This window comes from Sarcophilus harrisii, chromosome 4 (genome assembly GCF_902635505.1).
Source record: "Sarcophilus harrisii chromosome 4, mSarHar1.11, whole genome shotgun sequence".
Lineage (NCBI taxonomy): Eukaryota > Metazoa > Chordata > Mammalia > Dasyuromorphia > Dasyuridae > Sarcophilus > Sarcophilus harrisii.
Window position 1 is genome coordinate 458,916,133 of NC_045429.1, and position 20,677 is coordinate 458,936,809.

The window sequence follows — 20,677 nt, forward strand, 5'->3', positions numbered from 1 at the left end:
AGAATTTAAACTAGGAGGAATCTTAGAGGCCATTGATTCCCTCATTTACCAGATGAGAAACTGAGGCACACGGCATGTCTAGCTAGAAGGATAGATGGATGGATGGATGAATATCAATATATATCCATATGTACACACACAGGTATAAGGCAAATGCATGTGTAGTTGTAGGAATAGGGATGCACCTGCTTTGTATAGCTCTAATATACAATATAAATATGGTGGAATCTATAATTCAGCATTTTATGCTAAATCAGTCATCATTAAGCACCTACCATATGCTCCTTGTTGTGCTAAGAAAGGAGTTTTGAAAATGGGGGTATACAAAAATTCATTTTTCCTATTGCTGCCTGTTCCCTGGAGGGGAGACTTTCTTGCTTCTTGTCTCTAGGATTCTCACCTCAAAGGGTCCCTCACTCCTGGGGTCTCACATGAACACTAGCCTGGGTGGGTGGTCAGTGTCCTAAGTCTGCCTGTCTTGGACTTTACTCTCTCATGAGTCGGCTCTTATTATCCCATCCCTAGAACTCTGAGCTTACTGGGGAGTGGTAGGGGAGGAAGGTCATGTGAGAAGGCTGTTACTCCAGACAGCCCCAGGGGCTTAAGTATCCAGCACTATTTCTGCTGCAGGACCATTGGGAGTGAGGAAGGACAGAAGAGGGCACAGCAGTGAGGGCTGGGAGAGCTCTATCCTTGTCTTTGGATTCCTTCTCCATAACCTGCCTCAATCAGTCAGGCTCCCTTCCTCTCTCAATCCTTCTTTCCCACTGGCTCCTTTTCTTCCATCTACAAACATGCACAGGTCTCTTCCATCCTATCCAACCTTCCCTAGACGTCACCATTACCTCCAGCTCCCGTCCTACACAATATGACTTAGTCATATTATATACCCTTGGAGACAGAAAAACTTAAGTTTCCTAGATACTGGACAGAGTGCTAGCCCTGGAACCTGAAGATTGGGTTTAAATCCCAGCTCTAAAGCTTAGTGCCTTGACCATGAACAAGTCCCCTAATGTCTCTAAGCCTTCATTTCCACATCTATAAATACACTGCCTACTTCATGGGGCCATTTTGAGGAAAGTGCTTTAGAAACCTCAAGAGGCTTATTATATATGTGTGAATTGTTGGTATTAAGCCAACCCACATCTGAAAAAGAAAATGTAAACGCCCTCCTTTTCTATGTGGGGTATCTCATGGCAACTGTTTTCTAAGCATTTTTTTCCATAGTGAATGCATCCATAGTTATTTCCAACTGTTCCATACAAGGTGTCCCCAAAGTCTTAGTGTGATTTTAAGCTTTAATAGCTTAAATTTTATTAAGGTTAAAGCTTAATAATGAAGTTTAAATAGCTTTAATTGCTATTTATTAAAGCTTAAATTGCTTTAGACGAAGCTTTACACAGAGACTTTAGGGACATCTTAAATGACTCCTAATTTTTTCTCTAAGACAAATGTTCTTCGTTTTGATCTGTGAACTTTTTAAAAAATATTTTGATAGCTGCATTTCAATATAATTGATTTCCTTTCTCATTCTATGTATTTTATTTTGTACATTTAAATATATGATTCTAAGAATTCTAGGCTTGCCCAGACTGCCCAAGGGCTAAAAGACCCTGATCAAGTAGTCTTTCACCCTTTTAGGGCTGGAATTTTTCATTTATTTTTAATAAAGTATTTTTTATTTTTAAAACATATGCATAGTTTTCATCATTCAATAGCAACTACTCTGATATATATTAAACATGTGCAACCCTTCTACACATAACCTCCACAATTATGCTGCATAAGAAAAATCAGATCAAAAAGGGGGAAAATGAGGGAAAAAAAGCAAACAACAACAAAAAGTGAAAATACTATGTTGGGATCCACACTCAGTTCCCATGGTTCCCCCTCTGGATGCAGATGGCTCTCTCCATCACAAGTCTATTGTTACTGATTTGGTTCATCTCATTGTTGAAAAGAGCCACGTCCATCAGAATTGATCATTATATAATCTTGTTATTTCTGTGTACAATGATCTCCTACTTCTGTTCACCTCATTCAACATTACTTTATGTAAGTCTCTCCAGGCCAAATCATGCTGTTGGTCGTTTCTTACAGAACAATAATATTCTATAACATCTATATACCATAACTTATTCAGTCATTCTCCAACTGATGGGCATCCACTTAGTTCCCAGTTTCTTGCCACTAAGAAAAGGGCCGCCACAAACGTTTTTGCACATGTGTGTGCCTTTCCCTCCTTTAAGATCTCTTTGGGATATAGAACTAGTAGAGACACTCATGGATCAAAGAAAATGCACAGTTTGATAGACGGGCTGGAATTTTAAAATCTCTCCTAAGATAATAATGGCTACTCTGCAATCTGCTTCTGGAGGGGAATGTATAATATTCTTTAATTTAATATATGCCAGGACTGATGAGGGACCCAGTTTCTATAAAACACAAACCTATTTTCCATTGGGATTGCGTCTGACCTGACATTTCCTGTTTAGCTCCTCTTTTGCTTGAGAATCCCTCTTCTTCCAGTGGTAACCCCCTAGGTTTTTCTGGAATATAAGACTTTCTCCTGTGAAGATTCCCCAATACAAGCTCAGTTTTCAGACTGTCCACCCTCCTTTCCACCTTTTTCTTCCTCTTTCTCCCTTTTTTCCTCCTCCTCTTCATTGATGGATGGCCATAATTACTGGAGCCAGGTTCCCCCACCTCTCCAGAATAGCTTGAAGATTATTTTCCTTTGGTTGGTGGCCACATTCACACCTCACACAAGCTTTCATGCAGAGACGTGGGTCCTCAGCACGGACCTTCTTCATGGTAGAACACCCTGAGCCAAGTCAAGTTTGTTTACCCCTCTCCAAAATTTCCGTTCCTTTATTCCATTAGGCTTAAGTGAAGCTCTAGAGGTGGACCCTTGTCCCTCAGCACACCGAATGGGAGCACAGGAGCACTGGGACAGAGGAGGAAGGCTGGTCCAACACTCTCATTTTACAGATGAGTCAGCTGAGGCTCACAGAGGTTACATTACTAGTGACTAATGACTTGCAGAACCAGCATTGGCTCCCCTGTATTCTGTACCATGTCCATTTCTGGAACACATCCCTGAAAGGCTGTGGGCTACAAACTTTCCAGAAACGTGAGTTTTGATGGCCATGGGACCCTGTGTTAGATGGCAACACTTTAAGCAGAATTTGAGTTGTGGTTTCAAGTTATGGGATAATAGAAATCCTATATTTAGGGTTGGAGGCTATTGGCTCAGATCCTGACTCTGTCATTCACTGGCTCTGCGACTCAGGATGTCTGAAAGCATCACGATGATTAGCTGATGATTATATGCCATTGATACTTTGGTAAAGGTGCTTTCCTCACCAGGAGTTTCCTAGACTATGCAATTGTGGTTCCAGTCCACGTCCCCAGCACATGCTCTATCAGGTTTAACAAAATAAGCAAATAGAAAACATATGAAAGGGAATACAAGAAAATTTTGTCAACACATATGTAAATACCACACATGATTTTTAAGAGGGAAAAATTATCTGAGTCTCATTCAAGAGGCCTTTTTTCAGTCCCCAGGGTCTAGCACTAGGTCTGCACATAAGACATCCTTAATCAAATTATGTTGAATTTTCTGCTGAGTCAATTTGTCAGCAAACAACTCATTGTTATTATCCGCCTTGCTAGTTGCTGGATCACAGAACAAGCAGTCTTGGTTCGATCACCCCACATCCAATATTTCTCCCGTTTACCTTTGTTCACAGCGTCTATCTCCCAGGGTGGTTGTAAGGATTAGATGAGTTGTTTATAAAGTGCTTTACAAATTTTTTTCTAAACTTTTTTATTGCTTTCTTTTTTCTATTTATTCATGTAAATTAATTTGAATATACATTTCTTCTTAATACTTTTTTAAATTAATAAAATTTTATGACACATAATTGAATCATGTTGGGAGAGAAAAATCAGAACAAAAGGGAAAAACCATTGAGAGAAAAAAAAAAAGAAGAAAAAAAAGTAAACATAGCATGTGTTGATTTATATTCAGTCTCCAGGACTTTACAAATCTTAAAGTACCAAATAAAGACAAGCAATTATTTGGGAGAAAGTCAGTATCATCTCGGATTTTTCCTTTCCTTGTCCTGCTGTGCTACAGGAGTCTGGAGGGACATAGATGAATCCTGGAATTTCCCCCAAGGCCATGACCCAGAGATGATCAAGGAGGAGAAGAGGAAAGAACTGGAATCAGAGATCAGAGTTCAGGTGTGTGGTTAACAATAATGATGTCAGTTTTTTTAATGAGTAAGACAGATATCTCCATGATTTCTAAAAGTTTATCCTGATCTCCAGGCTCAGTAGATTCAGCATATAACAATGTTTAAAGTGCAGATACTAGTGATGTAAGATAACTCTGACTGTACCAGAGAATCTGGGTCCAAACGCTGCCTTTAATGATTTTTATTTATGTGACCATGTTAGTTGGTCTCTGCATCAGAATCCATTGCTATCAAATATAAGATTTTGATTAAACAGACTCTAAAACTTCCTTCTGAATACAGCTATGATCCTATAACTTGAATATTGAAGGTTCTCCATACTTTAAAGCTTGTTGATTTTGTTAACAACTATTGGACTAAGAATTATTCACAAAAAATATCCAAACTCTTCTAAATTGCCATAAATTGATTTATCAGTGTATCTCCACCTAGGTGGATGAGCTGATGAGACAGGAACTGAAGAATCTAAAGTTAGCCGTGGACAGAGAAAGGGAAATCCCAAGAAAACAAAAGAAGAAAAAGGATAAAAAGGTGAGATTTAAATTGACCCGGGCCACTATAAAATGGGATTCAGCTCTTCAGCTCAGAGGTCAGTGTTTTGGAGAATTCCAGACCCACTGAGCAGAAGAGCTAGAAGACAACATAAGGTTCTGTCTATCTCTTCCTTTGCTTGTTTATCTTAAAAACAGAGAAAAACATTTTAAATAATATTTGTTAAGTCTTTTTATTCATGTGTGATAGGATTCGCTTGTTTTTTGTTTGCTTTTTATAATTCTTTGATTCTAAGTACAGTGATATTAAGAGTCATTTAAAGAAAGCAAAAAAAAGGGGGGTGGGGTGGAATCTTGTTCAATCCTTCTGGCTCCATTGCTGAGCTGTTGTTGGTCTGGTCCCAAAGTCAAGGTGACCCAGGCCAGCCATCCACAGAGTTGTGAAGTCAGCAATTTGTCAGCTCTCCACTCCAACCTCAGCTTCCTTCCGTTGTCCCCTCTTCCTCTCCCCTCTAAAGGCCCCCCTCCATGTCTTCATTCTCTCTTCATCCCTTCCTTTGTCTCAAGTCTCTGGGACCTTTTCTATTAGACTCTAACCGAAGCATGAATGGGCGTAATCGTATCCTCAGCTTATCTTGACACTGTTGTTCTCCCTAGTTGTGAAGGGAAAGGTCTTTTCCTTTCCTGAATGGGATTTTGGAAATCAGAAAAAAGGAAGTATGGATGATGGGAGATAAAGAAGCACTTGAAATCACTCCATGTACTCTCCTGGCCTTGATGCTAGAATGCCTTTGAGGGGAAGGTCATATGGAAAAGTTTTTCAAGGGTTTTATTCCCTCTCCATATCTACACAGTCTGCTTTGAGGGGACCTAGGTCTGGGGGCTATTTAGACCTTCTGCCATTGAAGCTTCTGATCAAGGAGTGTGCTCAGTACTATGTGCTGACCCTGGAGCCATAGGGTCTGAACTCAAATCCTTACTCTGCTACTTAATAGGAACATGTTCTTAGACAAGTCATTTTATTTTGTTGGGTCTCAATGGGAGAGGGATAGAATACTTTAAGATACTTTTTTATGTCCTTTCTGGCTCTAAATACTACTAATTATCTAAATTTAAATTGTGATTCTGTGATTTAGTTATCTATTTTGAACTGGACATACTCTTGCCTTGGTTTCCTTCATTAGAAAATGTGAAGATTGGACCCAATGGTCTCCAAGGTCCATTCAAAATCTATGGTTTGTGAAGTTTCTGACTGTGTGGCCCTGGGCAAATTCCATAACCACTCTAAGCCTTTGTTGTCCTTATCTGTCAAATAAAGGCACTGGTAACCCATAAGGTCCCTTTCTGCTCAAAATCCATGATCCTATTTTCTTGGTCGGGAAAGATAGAGTTATTACTTCTTTTTATTGAACGAGCCTCAAATAATAGCATTCCATTTACTCTCTAGTTTTAACTTCCTTAATCCCATTAGATTTAATTAAAATTGCATATGGAGGCAAAAAAGAACAGAACCAGTAACCTAACACTGTTCTAACCAAATGGGGAAACCAGATGAGCCTGACTAGTAACTTTTAAGCAGGAAGATTTGTCATTGCATCCTAATAAAAATAAGCAAGTAATAAATCATCATCTTTTTCAAAAAATGTAACTACTGAAAGCTCTAAAGGAACTTTTCACCAACAATTATAAAATATAGTAAGCCACATCTAAGGAACCCTGTAGTTTAAAATGGTACTAGTGGTCTTAAGACCCCCAATTGGATAGCTAGCTTCCTTTTTAAAAAGTAAAAGGTTTGCTCACGTTTCATGGATAAACATCTACTTTAATTCATAACTCCATTCTTTTTAACTTTGAAAAATTGTTAAATTATTTTTAATCTATATTATTTAGAATTTCAGAGTTGCAAGATGTCTAATCCAACTGGAAACCAAAGCCTCCATCACATCCAGCCTTTGTTTATAAACCTTCAGGGGTGGGCATTTGTGAAAATTGGGGGGAAAACTTATCAATTGAGAAGTTTTTTCTTTTATAAATCCTCGTCTACCTCTTGACAACTTCTATCCATTTCTCTTCTTCTGGGACTAAGGAGAACAAGTCTAGGATCATAAGATTATAGATCAAAAGCAGGAAGGGTGAAAGAGGCCATCTTGGCTAACCCATCTCCTAACAACAAAAACCCAAAGAATTAATGCAAACTTCATTCTCTAAAAGAAATTATACCCTCGTGGACCATCTCTGGGGTCATTTGTCATCCTCGAAGACATTTATCAGCCTCTATAGTCAGTGAAATGGCAGGTCATGGGGATTCCCCCATGATTTAGATTCCCCTTGATTTAGAACTGGAAGAGACCACAAGGCTGCCGAATCCAGCTCATCCATTTTACAGATGAGAAAATTATGGCATAGATTGCTGAAGTGACTCTAAACCACAGAGCTGGGCCCTTAGTCAAGTCTGTCATTTTAAATGAAATGAGGAAGCCCCCATTTGGATGGGGAAAATGAAGATGAGTTCAAATCCCGCTTAGGACACTTTCTAGCTATGTGATCCTTTACCTGCCAGGGCCTCCATCTCGAGGGAAGACTGTTTCATTCTGTTTATTCAGCTTCATCTCCCAGCACAGCATCCAGCACATAAAACAGATTATACCGATCAGAATTATTTATAATTTTCTAAATAGGAGCCACTATTCCCTCCCTATTTACCAAAGAAATCCACCTATCTAATGCTTTGTTAATGTAGTTGTCTGTGAGTATAAGCTGAGAAGAAAGGAGAGAATAAAAATTATGTTTTCAAACCATTAGGAGACCTTCCCTGATCCCCCACAGGTTCTCCCCCTTTTTCAAATAATCTCTCATTTCTTCCCAGCAAATTATGCAAATGCTGTAAGACCATTTAAAATCAGGGCTAAATTGTCTGGTTGATTACAGTACCCACAGAGTTCAGAGAAGGGGAGATTAGGGAGGACAGAAGTGGTCAGAGCTGACCCAGAAGGAAGGGGAGGGGATCACAAGTGTCTCCTGTTCAGAGAGGAGCCTGATGATCAGAATAAACAATGCTTGGGGGGCAGAAGAAAGGAAAAATCACCTTAAATTGGTGATTCACTCAGGTCTAACTCTTCATGAGTCCATTTGGTGTTTTCTTGGCAAAGATAATGGACTGGTTTACTGTCTCCTCCAGCTCATTTTATGGATAAGAAAACTGAGGCAGAGTCACATAGTGTCTAAGGTCAGATTCGACTCCAGGCCCAATGGACTTGGTGAGATGAGACCAAATCAACTCGAGTCCCTTCTCCTGGGGAGAAGAGTTTGGAGGAGGCATTCCAGCCATGTTCTAGGAGTTCCTCCCTCTTGGCACTCTGGGAAGCCAAGGGACCCCTCCTCCACATAATGTTGTAGCTGCATATAATAGGACACCAGATTAGTAAAGTTGAGATAGTTATTAAAATATTAATATAAATATATTACATATTAAATATAAAAATATTTTTTAAAGAACTCAACAAGTTCCCAGATCCATCCCTGCGATAAAGCTAAAGGAAATCCAAGTTTTACAAAATCTACTCTAGCTTAGCCCCCTGACTGGGTTCAATAGACTTAGGAGATATTGTTAAGCTTATCTGCAATCTGGCCCTGGTCAGAGAAGACAAAGAGAACACTTTCCTTCTGGAAAGAAAAGCTAAAGGTTTAAGGGCAAAATTGACCAATTAATCTACCTTCATCTATTAAGTGCCTACTGTGTGCCAGACACAAGGGTAGGCGCAAACAGCAAAAATAAAACCATCCCTGCTTAGATTCTATTGTGGATTTCACATGTGCTAATCAATTCATCAGTAGGGATTTCTTTAATTCTTACCACGTGCAAGGCATTGTGCTGATTACTGGGAATAGAAAAAAAAAAATGAATCCATGTTTTCCCTCCCATTTCTAGCATGAGACATTGTGTGTGTGTGTGTGTATGTTTGTGTGTGCGTGTGTGTGTATTTTGCTTTAGGATCTACTGATAGAAAGACAAAAATGAAATAATCCCAGCCCTTGAGAACCTGATGTTCTCCTGAGGAGCCGTGTATGCTTGTGTGTGTGTGTGTGTGTGTGTGTGTGTGTGTATGTGTGTGTGTACAAGTAGAAGGAATAAATACAGGAGGAGGACAGGAGCATTTGCAGGGAGCAAATTATACTGTGCAGTGTTTAGAGGCAGCAGGGAGGGAAAACCCAGATTTTTTTTGCCAAGACTCTGGAAAACAAGCGTTGCACTGTGTCAGGAAATAGGCTTAACATATACACTTTTTCAGAATTCCATTTTATGAGGCAGCTTAGATGTAAATACCATAAAGTACATAAGCAGCTTTGAAATCAGACTCCCTGGAAACAAATAAGAAAACCATCTGTTTATGGTAAAATGTCTCAAATATTTTCTTCATTAAGAGACAAAAGTATTAACCCTATACAGCTCTTCTCCTCAGCCCTCTTATTTCTGTGGGCCTCAGTTTCCACATCTGTAAAAAGGAAGGGGGTCTCTGAGGCCTCTTTCCATCAACAAGTGATGCCGTGACTCTGGATTTCACTTATTTCCACTTAATAAACCTATTGCTCCCCGGAAAGCTGGAAGCAATCACATAGGAGACCATTCATTGGTTAAATGAGTCAAGTTCCTTCCATCTCCCCAATTCCTCTAACATAGCAATTACCAGACAAAACAATACGCCAACAACAATAATAATTTGTTGTTATTCCATCACATCTGACTCTCTGTGCCCCCATTTGGGTTTTTCTTGGCAGAGATACTGGAATGGTTTGCCATTTCCTTCTCCAGCTCATCTGACAGCTGGGGTAACTGAGGCAAACAGGGTGAAGTCACTTGCCCAGAGTCCCACAACTAGGAAGGGTCTGAGGCTGGATTTGAATTCAGCACTTCCTACTCTCCATCCACTCAACTAGCAATTATGTGGAGCTTTAAGGTTTGTCAAGCCCTTCACAAATATTATCCCATTTTATCTTCACAAACCCTGGGAAGCAGGTGCCATTATTATAGCATTAATCCCATTTTACAGATGAGAAAACTGAAGTTGATAGGTACAGTACCAAGATCACAATTAGTATACCTATATATTGAGGTTTAAGCTTAAAAGCTGCACCAAGACTTTTGGGACATTGTGTGTGTGTGTGTGTGTGTGTGTGTGTGTGTGTACATACTTAACATGACAATCATAAAATGGTTACTGCTCTACCAATGGTTTCATACATCTCCAAGCCTTCAATCACTGTTAATTAGATGGCTGTGTTGACTTCCAACATAGTGTTTCATCTCCAAGACCTTTCAAAGTTCCAGTGATTTCTCATTAAAATGCACCATTTCTCATATTACATCTACCAGCATCACTCATTATAATCTAGATCGATACTAGCATCTCTCATTATGATACAGATTTGGGGATAAAATTTAAACGCTCAAGATCTTAAACTAACCTTTCTTAATGCAACTCAGAACAATCCTGAATAAAGCCCAAAAACCATTTAAACTCAATGTATTTTTAAATAACTAAACGAAAATGTTTTAACTAACTCTTAAACTAAAATGTTTAAACTAAACTAAACTAAAATGTATTTTAAAATAACATTTAGTTTAAAATAATATTGGCTTAAAATTTTGTCATATTTAATGGACATTGCCATGTCATTTAAATAAACACATTGCACCACTATTCATTAAAATAATATACAGTTTTACAAAGAAACTGTTTCCATCTTTTGGAATGAGCCCAATATTATATAGTACAAAGGAGGGAAAAAAACAAAGAAAGAAGAAGGCAACTTATTTCTATTAAATATCGGACAAGACAAAAGCTGGAAACTCAAAAATCACTAAAGGAGGAAAAAATATGAAGCTCTTCAAGAATTAGTTATCTCTTCACCAAAATGGAATTGGAACTTGGAAATGTCTTCCTCAATTTAATAGGTAAAAAGAGTTCACTAGATTAGAGATTCATCCGAGACACTGGTTTCATGATTAAACCACAGAAGTATCTGAACCATGGCAGCCTTATGGTCTAGCTCGAATTCATTTATTCATTCACTCAGTCACTCAGTAAGCATTTCTTCAAAACCCACTAGATTCCAGGCACAATGTGCTTTATCTCAGTGACACAAGTGTTGCTAACTTCAGTTAATTAATAAAAAAAGAACCATCTCTCCCCATTTTGAGCAAATGTTTGAGCAAGCCTAATCCTCTTGCTTTTGTTTGATATTTATTTAGACCCTACTTACTGGAGTTACTCCTTGATACAGCCATTAATCTCGCTGAAACAGAGACCTTAGAAAGGAGGCAGAGCTAATCCTCCCCCTGGGTACCACACAGAAGACTCCACTAGCATCCTCCAAAGCCCTCCTCGGTGACATAAGCCTAGGAAAATGAATAAACATAAATTTCCATGTCCAAATCAGCGTTTGCAAAATGCAGCAAGTTCAACTGCTAAATGGCCCTCTCACAGAGGAGAGGGTTTATTATCATTCATAGTCACCCATAAATGTGAAACTGTCATCCACTTAAATTAGTAAAGTCATCAACTTTCAGAAAGGGCTTGCCTTTGAACTGTATTTCTTAAGTGCTTAAAAGAAAGCATGCAGACAAATCCATCTACCAGACATTTTCCAATTGTCTCCTATCTTTTTCCAGCCAGATTTCCCAGAAATATTGTTGTTAATTATAGAACTGCGTATGCTGATGTGAAAAAAACATAACTATAATTTTACATTTATCAGTTAATTTGTTGAGAAAAATGCTAGAAGGAAACTATCTTCTAGTCAATAAGCTAATTACAAATTGAGTTGATTTTTTGCTGAAAAAATATATTTTCTTTTCATTACTAGATACCCTTAAAAAATGATCATTTGCTTTCCTATGTTGAGATATGTATATGGGCAAGATATGAAAGGCAAATGCAACTCTGCTATTGGCAAGGCCATCTCTTCCTCTGTATTTTATGTCACAATAAGCATGTTATTCAAGAGTGAGATAATACTTTATAGAGGAAAAGCTACCTCCAGTCAATCCTCCCAGAAAGTTAGTTTGCTTGATAATTTATTGTTGCATGAATCCTAACCTTAACTCTAAGACATGGACTGCATACTTGGAAAATTACACATAAAATTTTGCAGTTTAGGTTGAAAGCTTCTAGATCTCAAGCTGAGAGGGGATTTTACATCCACTATGGCACAGTGATTCACTTATTTGACTATTATCATGAATTTTAATGGGAATACAGCTAATATTAAGAGTCCACAAAGTAGGTCAAATAAAACTTTTTTAATTGATATTTTTCACTGAAAGAGATTTTTAATTCTATTCCTTTATTAACTAGAAAGTCGTATCTGATGAGAAAACCAAAAGAGTGTTTATTGACCATGATATTGGACTTGGATGATTGCTTCGAGTAGAGGGGAAACATCTGGGATTATTTGCCAATTTGGGGAAAGGAGAGGGAGAGAACAGAGACAGAAACAGAGTGTGGAGAGAGGGGAATAATGCAAAAGAATCATCCTTTCATTGTCCACTGCTTCTCAAGGACCAGAAATCATGACAATGGGGGTATTCACAAATTTGTATCCTTTGTCACAGCAAGATGGAAGATAGGGCAAAGCCCCTAATTCAAGGTGGTTGTCTTTCACACTGAAAATTCACCCCCCAACACCAGCAAGGTTTCCCAGGAGTCTTAGCTGGGACTATCTGTATCAGAAACATCTTTTACTTTTTTGTCTCAAATGCAGTACAAAAGTATATTTGTTCATTCTATGATCCTGGCCCCATCTTTTAGGAGCCAGAGTTAGTAGATTTAGGTCAAAGGGCCATAGTTTTAAAACTTCAAGGGACTTTGGAGACCATGTGGTCTAACCCCCTAATTTTACAGTTGGGGAAACTGAGTCTCAGAGAAAAGTTGAATTATTTGCCCAGAATCAGGAAACCTATTAAGTATCAAAGGTAGAATCTGAACTCAGACACCCCAACAACAAGCTGAGATAATGAACTGTTCCACCACATTGAGGTTCACCCTGTGTTGTCTTGGAGATATGCCATCCTTGTTTTAAAGCTCCATTACAGCCTCAGTCAATCATTCAATTCATTCTATTCTATTCTATTCATTCATTCCATTCTAGTCCATGAGGTCACTTCATTCTATTCCCTGTGGGATTTCTCCCCCTGGATACCTACCAGTCCCTCAAATGTCTCTACGTCCATCACCTTCCTACCTAAACTTGCATCTCCCTTCACTCTGATGATATCCCCCATCCCTTGGTCAGTCAATCTCAAATCCTTAGAGGCATCATTGACCTTTCTTCTCCATCTCCCATCAGATCCAATCCCTGCCTTCCTCTCCACTCTTGCTTGACCCTTTCCCTTTTGGTTCTGGTCCTGTTGGCTCATCATTATAGGTCATTCCTGGTGGGGACCTTCCTCCACCAGCCCAGGTCCACCACTGCCCAGCACCTTAGAAAATTTCCTGGACCTCAGAGAGATTAAGCAACTGTTCACATGGTTTTCCATCTCCAAGATCACGTCTGTTCCCTTGGTTCACTATCTCTTCATGCACTTTGCTGGGCTAGCCCCTTCCCTGCCGTTGCTTCTTCCAGTGGTTGCTTCTCCCCACCCTCCTTTCTATCAGTTATATAGCACTTAAACAGCAATTGCTGTTCCTCTTTCTAGATAAAAAGGAAAAAAGGATCTGGAATAGAAGCTTCAGGGACAAAGCAAGATGGTAGACATGAGTATATTTGTAGACAGAAGAGAAAAGGGGATAGAAAAAGCATGGGAACTCTGCTTTGGAGAGAGCTCAGGGGTTATGAAGATGGGGGATTATGAATATAGAATGGAGAAGCAGAATATAGAATATAGATATAGCTTGGTTCATATATTGGATAGATATGATCAAGTCTTTTCCTCTTTTTTATTCTTTGTTGTAATTCCATGGTTCTCTGGGAAGAATGTAGAGGCAAAAGGAATATTAAACTGGATAATATACAAAGATATTAACATTTTTAAAATATTCTGCATCAAAAGACCTGAATTCAAACCCCTCTGCTTCCAGTTACCTTAGAGAAGGTGTTTGAACTCTCAACCTCAGTTTCCCTCTTTTATAAAGTGGAGATATTAATGTTGATACCACCTACTCACAAGATTGTTTGGAGAAAAAGTGTCCATTAACCATGGTGGGTGGGGTCAATGGGAGCTAGGAAGGGGGTCAACAGGAAAGTGGGGGCTTTTCCTTAAAATACTAAATACATGTCACGAGACCCCTGGGATTCTTAAATCCAATGGAGGCTAAGAAACAAGTTAGTGTCAAGCTTCAATGAATGCATTATTTTGCCAAGTTATTTTTGGAAAGTGTGTTGAGTTGATTTCTGCAGCTCTCTGTGCCTATATATTTTTCCTAAATGGTGAAATGATTGTTTATATTTTCTTCTCAAAAGAAAGGAAGAAAAGGGAAAAAAGGCAAAAAGGAGAAGGACCTGACCCCTGACAGGTAAGGTACCAGTTCCCTTAACATACATGCCCCCAAGAAGCGATATAGGTATTGGGGACCAGAGTCCCAGGACCCTGATCTGGGCTGTGAACTTTGTCTAATGGATTACAGGAGCTCTTGTGTTTAAAGCTCTGTCTGATCCTAACTGCTCATTTTACAGAGGAGGAACCTGAGGTCCAGAGCTTGCCCAAGGTCATATAGGTGTCAGTAGCAGAGCCAGGATTGGAACCCAGATCTTTGCCTCCAAAATCTGTGATATTCCCACTGTTACCACATTGTATCCAGAGTGGTCTGATCCAGTGAGCTCTAGTCTCAGATCCCAACTCTGCCCTTAGCTTGGCTGTGACCTTGGGAGCATCAGTCTAGGGCCCTCCTTTTCTTCATGTTTTAACAACAAAACTGCAGTTATTAGGATGATGATTAATGTTATCAGAATGATGTACGGAAGAGGCTCAGTCGGTGGAGGCCGTCAGATTTCACATCCACCCCCAAATCCCTGGCAGACGCCCTGGCCATTAGAATTATCCCCCAGATGTTTTGTGGTTTGACTGGTGACAAATACAGACCTGCAGAAGCCAGCAAAAAGCCGTCCTGGGGCCAGAACATCCTCCAGAACTGCTCGATGATGATCCAGAAAGGTTTGTCATTGTTTGTCATTGATGCTGTCCTGATAAATTGTTACAATCCTGAAGGAATGAAGAAGGGAAGCTTTCCAAGGTCACTAGCCTGGCCAGGGAGCTCAAGGCTTATGGACCAGGAGCGGACGAGGCCCACGGGGACGGATGGCCTCCATTCCAAGGCTCTCTATTCCCAGCTCTTAGCCCAGTGCCTGAGACACCAGCAGGGTGATCTTAGGTAAGTTACTTTCCTCATCTGTCAAATGAGCTGGGAAAGACAATGGCAAACTGCTTCAAAACCCCCAAATGGGGCCACACAGAGTCAGATATAATTGAAAAACAACTAAATAAAATGGCAAAGGTGGGAGTTGAACCCCAGACTCTCTCAAGTTAAATCCAAACTCAGCCAGCCCTCTATCACTTCTCATTGCCCCTGTTTGCAAATAAAGATGTTGGTCTACAATTTGGGGTCCTGACCTTCCAGGCTGACCCTTTTTCTTCCCCAGAGAATAAGTAGAAGAGGTGAGATCTGAACCCAGGACCTTGGTTGGGCTTTTACTACGATTCATACTTCTGGCTTTACTCTTAGTAAAGACAGTGGCGATAACCACATTCTGGGAATCCAAAATATTCCACAGATGATCTAGAACGGGGGCAGCCATTTCCCCAAAGTCATCAGCTTTCTGTGCTTTCTTAGGACCACTGTGTTTGGGCGGGTTTCTGGCTTTACGAAAAGGCAGCCCAGCGTGTGTGGACTCAGGAGCTGCATTTCAATTAATAATGAACCAACAGGAAGGAAGGAAACAAGCCTTTATTAAGTACTTACTACGTGCCAGTAAATTTCAGATAATTGGGTGGAAGTGTATTAAAAAACATTTCCATTTTTCAAGCTTCAATAGAAATGCTTTAATGTTCTTGAATAAAAATAACTTAAAATACTCATTGTTTTGTAAGAGAAAATGTCTCGTTAGCTCTTCAACGTTGAAAATGGATCATGCAGCTCAAATATCTCTGTGATCCTTTTAAACAAAGTTCACTAATAAAATTATTTTTAAATAACTATTTTGAATGTAAACAATATTCTCATTGAACATCAGGGTCAAGACACACCCTCATCTACTATTATTGGATGTACCCCAAAGGCCTTCATGGGAATACAATAAGAGGCTGGCAAGCAGCATTTTAAAATAAACTATGAAAGTTCCCAGCTCCATTTTTTTTTGCCTTAAAGTGCTTTAGAAGGGGAGACAATTTATACTGCTCTGGAACAGGTCACCTTGTATACATCATAAAGCCTTACTTAGCCAGTTCCTTGAAATCATGGGACTGAACAGAGAAAGATTTGCTAAAAAGAAGGGGGAGGATTGTAAGTCAATCTGAGCATAATAATGTCGAAATGGGGACATTATAGAGCAGGACCTGGAGTCAAGAGTCCTGAGTTCAAGTAAAGACTCATTTACTAGTTATGTGACATTCTCTTCTTCTAATGGAAACCAGAAGAAATAGGAGGCTGGAGCCCAATGGAAGGATGACTCATAGATTCTCCTATAAGAAAACAAAAAGAAGCCACTGGCGGCTTGTGGTTCATATGGAGCCAAAAGCAAAAGAAACATAATTTGATGAGATGTTAGGACTTTAGTTTTGTTCAGACATGAAGGACAAAAGCAAACACCACAACCAATTATGAAGATAAGTGTGACTTATATGTCAAAATGTGTCGAGAAGGATGAAGAGCTTGAGAAATCCTTTGAAGAGTATTTCCAAGTCTGTCAAACCGTGTCATCACATACATTGATATTTAGTGACTAGTGGAACATTAGTGCAAAGATACGGTTGAGAATTAAGGGATGAAAGAGTTCAAAGATTCAGAAGGCTTCTGCCTGTGCCTCATGAAGGCTTTCTTTAAGAAGATTTGAAGGGTCTTGTCATGGCCAACACTATACAATATTACAACAAAAAATGAGAATCATTGTCTTAGATAAAATGGTGACAATTTACTGTTGTGTAGATATTTGAGAATCAGCTCTAAATTAAAAAATAAAACATATGAGAAGATGATTCTGCATGTGATTACAACAGTTCCTACCTTACTATCCAAATAAGCCAAAGAAGATCAAAGAAAGGGCATTGATTCTGACAATTTCCATTTCCTAGGGAAGTGAAATCGATGTAAAGCTATTGTCACAAGGGAAAGACTAAAAACCAGATAAGTGCCAACAGAAGTAGAGCATTGGGTCTGAAATCAGGAAGATCTGAGTTCAAATTGCACCTCAGACATTTACTAGCTTTGTGATCTATAGCAGTAAAATGTGGATTTTCTTATCAGTAAAATGTCGATAATAGCATCTGTCTCACAGAGTTGTTAGGAGTATCAAAAGAGATAGCTTAACCTTAAGGTTACTACATGAATGATAATTGGGGCTGTTGCTGATTCTGTTAAAAGAACAACATTTTTAAAAAACTGTCTTAGCCTTCAAATACTTATTTCTTTGTCAAGCAGAGTCACAAAGTTATAGACAATGCCAGTGAGATCAAAATCTCATTTTCAAATTGTCAGAGAGGAAGATGGTGTCACCTTGTAGAGCATCAAAAAAATAATAACTTTTGGAAGCATGAGGCAGAAGAAAACTTGACATGAGCTTCACATAAGCCATACCATCCCAGATCAGGTACAAATGAACTGAGGAAAAAGAGGAAAAGTAGATCTTAAAAAAAATAAAAGAAGAGAGAGAGAGAGAGAGAGAGAGAGAGAGAGAGAGAGAGAGAGAGAAGGAGAAGGAGAAAGAGAGAGAGAGAAGGAGAGAGAGAGATTTACTGATATTTTCAGAAAAATCTCTTCTTCATTGAATATTATGGAACACCATATCTGAAAACTTAACACATAAACACCTGCTATGTAGAAGTGAGAGAGGCCCTCAGATCAATGAAATCAGGATGAACAGCTGGACCACACCAACTGAGACAGAAAATAGATGGATTCTATTGGATTGGAGGCAGGAGAGCTTTGAAAACATTGAAGGATGCATTCCCAAGATATAGGAAGCAGGGGCAGACATCAAAATATTTTAAAATACAGTGGACACTATTATTACCAAAAAATCAAGGCAATCAGCAAACTCTCGAAACACCATGTTGACTTTCTCATCCCTATGTCTTTATGAGAATATATGTATATTGAGGGTATCCCTGATGAAAATACCAGGAGGAACAGAACACCATCAATAAGGAATTCTCTCCAGGAAAGCCAACCTTCCCAGGCACATCAGGGACTAAAAGATGCAGAGTTCCCCCCTCTTATTATTTGTTAATTGTCTTTAAAAAGTAGATCAAGAAATCAAGACACAGTCTTAAATAATTCATCCTAACGTGCTTCCTGTGCACATAACTATAACAATGCGTATTTCCATAGTGTCTTAGTTTTTAAGGTATATCGCATGTTTCCATATGATCCTCACAAAAACGTTGTGACCAAGGACTACTGTCATAATAGGGCCCACCGAGAGTTCCAGGGCTAGCTATTAATGGCTGGTGCCGGATTTGAATGCAAATCTGAATTTCTGACACCAATCCTTGCATTCCATCCACTGCACCACCTGGCCGATCCAATTGAAACTGGGCAGCAGGTAAGGAGATAGATGCTTGCCGCCATGTTCATTACACTCAAGGAGTTGCCCTGGGAAGAGGTCCAATAGAAGAAGCATTTTCTACACACGGGGAGGTCTTCAGTTGTTCCTTCTGGGGGCCAACAATGGTTGGCTCCAAGCCCTAGAATATCACAGCTCCTCCTACAGAAGATCCACAAGCTCTTAAGAGATTGAACAGTTCACTAAGGTAGAACTTAAGGAGAGATAGAATGTTTATTATGCAGAGAATTGCAAATAAGTGAATTGAGCTGGCCCAGCAATACATAGAATGTGAGCTCCTGAAGAGCTGAGACTGACCTTTTGTCATTGTTGTTAAGTTGTACATGCAAGGGTCTGATCCACAATAAACCTATAATTAATGTTTTTTTGGTTTTTTTATTTCTTGAGTAAGAATCTCAGAAGATGCTACCCCAGAGGCATTTTATCTGGATCAATCTACATTGCTGTGTCCTCCAAGCCCAGATAATTTCATAGGATGCTTCATTCATTAAATAAGTGGGATGATTCTTTACATCTATTTGTTCTTAATTGGTATAAATCACAGGAGTCCTGGTTTCATGCCCATGACCCTTTCAGAAAGGAAATGGTTTGGATATCTTTAAACTGGTAAACCATCATCACATCTTCTGAAAACTGAACCATGCCCACCGCCTGAAATTAGAATTAGAATCATTCCATCTGCAAGCCTCGGCCACTCAAAGAGATCTTTTTTTTAACCAACTAAACTAAGAGCAGTTTATGATAAATATACACATAAATATATACATAAATAAATTTCAAGAAGGATTGATGACCCACCACTGATTGCAAGAAGCTAATTGAATATATAATTATGAGCTCAGAGTGTTACCATTATTGAGTAATTTTTAATATCTAATTGTCCCATAATGAAGATTGATGAAAGAGTAGATTGTGGGAATCATGATTGATTTCCTGTTACCTGGTGATGTCATTCTTGCTAATAGCAAATATCAGATAGACATTTGGAGGTGACAAAATAGGATTTTAAAAGCCCAATGGCACTCAGACATTGCAGTAATGTTGACAGGCTCACTTTAGGAACATAACCAGAAGGTTCCCTTTGACAAAGACTGGGTTTAAGGTATAACCCTATTCCCCTTGCCTGGGGCTGTACTTATACTTACATGTAACCATTTGCTCATCTGATTTATAGGACCCTGGATTCACTATATAAGGAACTGGTAGAAGAAGGATTATTGATAAAACCCTTGAAAGTCCAGCTCTCGGAATACATCGGTAAAATATATTCTAAGTAATCTCTGAGCAGACGAGGGGAATAAGAGCTTCCCATGGTATTAAGAGCCCCATTTTTTCCCAACACCAAGAAGCCTATTAGATCACTACATCTAATCCTTGGGCCATGTGTGTGAAACATCATATGTGTACAAAACGAAGGGGACCTCTGGGGAGGGAAAAGAATCACACATCTCTCTGGTCATGGCCGAGGAAAATGAGGGGCCCCAAAAGGTTAATTTTAGATTGATGGATGGCTTCCATGGAGTTCTTGGTCAAGTAGGTGTTAGACAAACTAGCCCTAGAGAGCCCTTTCAGTCCTGCAGCCTATGATTCTATGGGGAGGACAAAACCTAGACAAATTGGCAAGAATTGGGGCTAACAAATGCCCATAAATTTCCCTTCTGTTTTTAAACTATTGTTGCTTCCTCCTTGGATACTCCTTCCCAAAAGGCATATACCAATTATCTAGTTGCACAAAAGCTTTCTTTGCTCCATCTAGTCAAAAAGATAAAACTGTGGGTATATTAGGACTCTTACTTCCTCACACCAACAGAAAGAATACCTTATTTTTATCCTCATGGGTTCAAAGAGGGGAAAATAAAAATTTGTATTTGAGCTCAGAGAATTTAATATTTAAGTGTAGGAGCAGGGGCAAAGTAGAGGTAGTTCAAGAATTTATGCAAGCTAAAAACAATATACTAACCTTTTTCTTATGACTCAGAAATGCTTTTAAAAAGGGTTTTTGAATTTTATAAAATATTACATTTTGTTTTAGCCATCATTCAAAACCTAATTGATATTTACAGATTAGCAATGGCTATCATTCAGTAATTACCACATTAGAATGAAAGTTTGATGTGCTGAAGGACAGTTTCTGTTTTATTCTTTGTG

General features: G+C 39.0%; 1 protein-coding gene across 2 annotated transcripts in view; it reads left to right on the forward strand.

The window, feature by feature from the left end:
• The window catches only part of IQCA1 (IQ motif containing with AAA domain 1), a 192,859-nt gene that overhangs the window by 127,813 nt on the left and 44,369 nt on the right, over nucleotides 1-20,677 (forward strand). For both annotated transcript variants that reach the window (XM_031968250.1, XM_031968251.1), the window contains 4 exons: nucleotides 4,145-4,251; nucleotides 4,698-4,796; nucleotides 14,216-14,268; nucleotides 19,704-19,786. In XM_031968250.1, coding sequence (XP_031824110.1) covers nucleotides 4,145-4,251; nucleotides 4,698-4,796; nucleotides 14,216-14,268; nucleotides 19,704-19,786 — 342 coding nt within the window. The remainder of the gene's footprint in view (nucleotides 1-4,144; nucleotides 4,252-4,697; nucleotides 4,797-14,215; nucleotides 14,269-19,703; nucleotides 19,787-20,677) is intronic.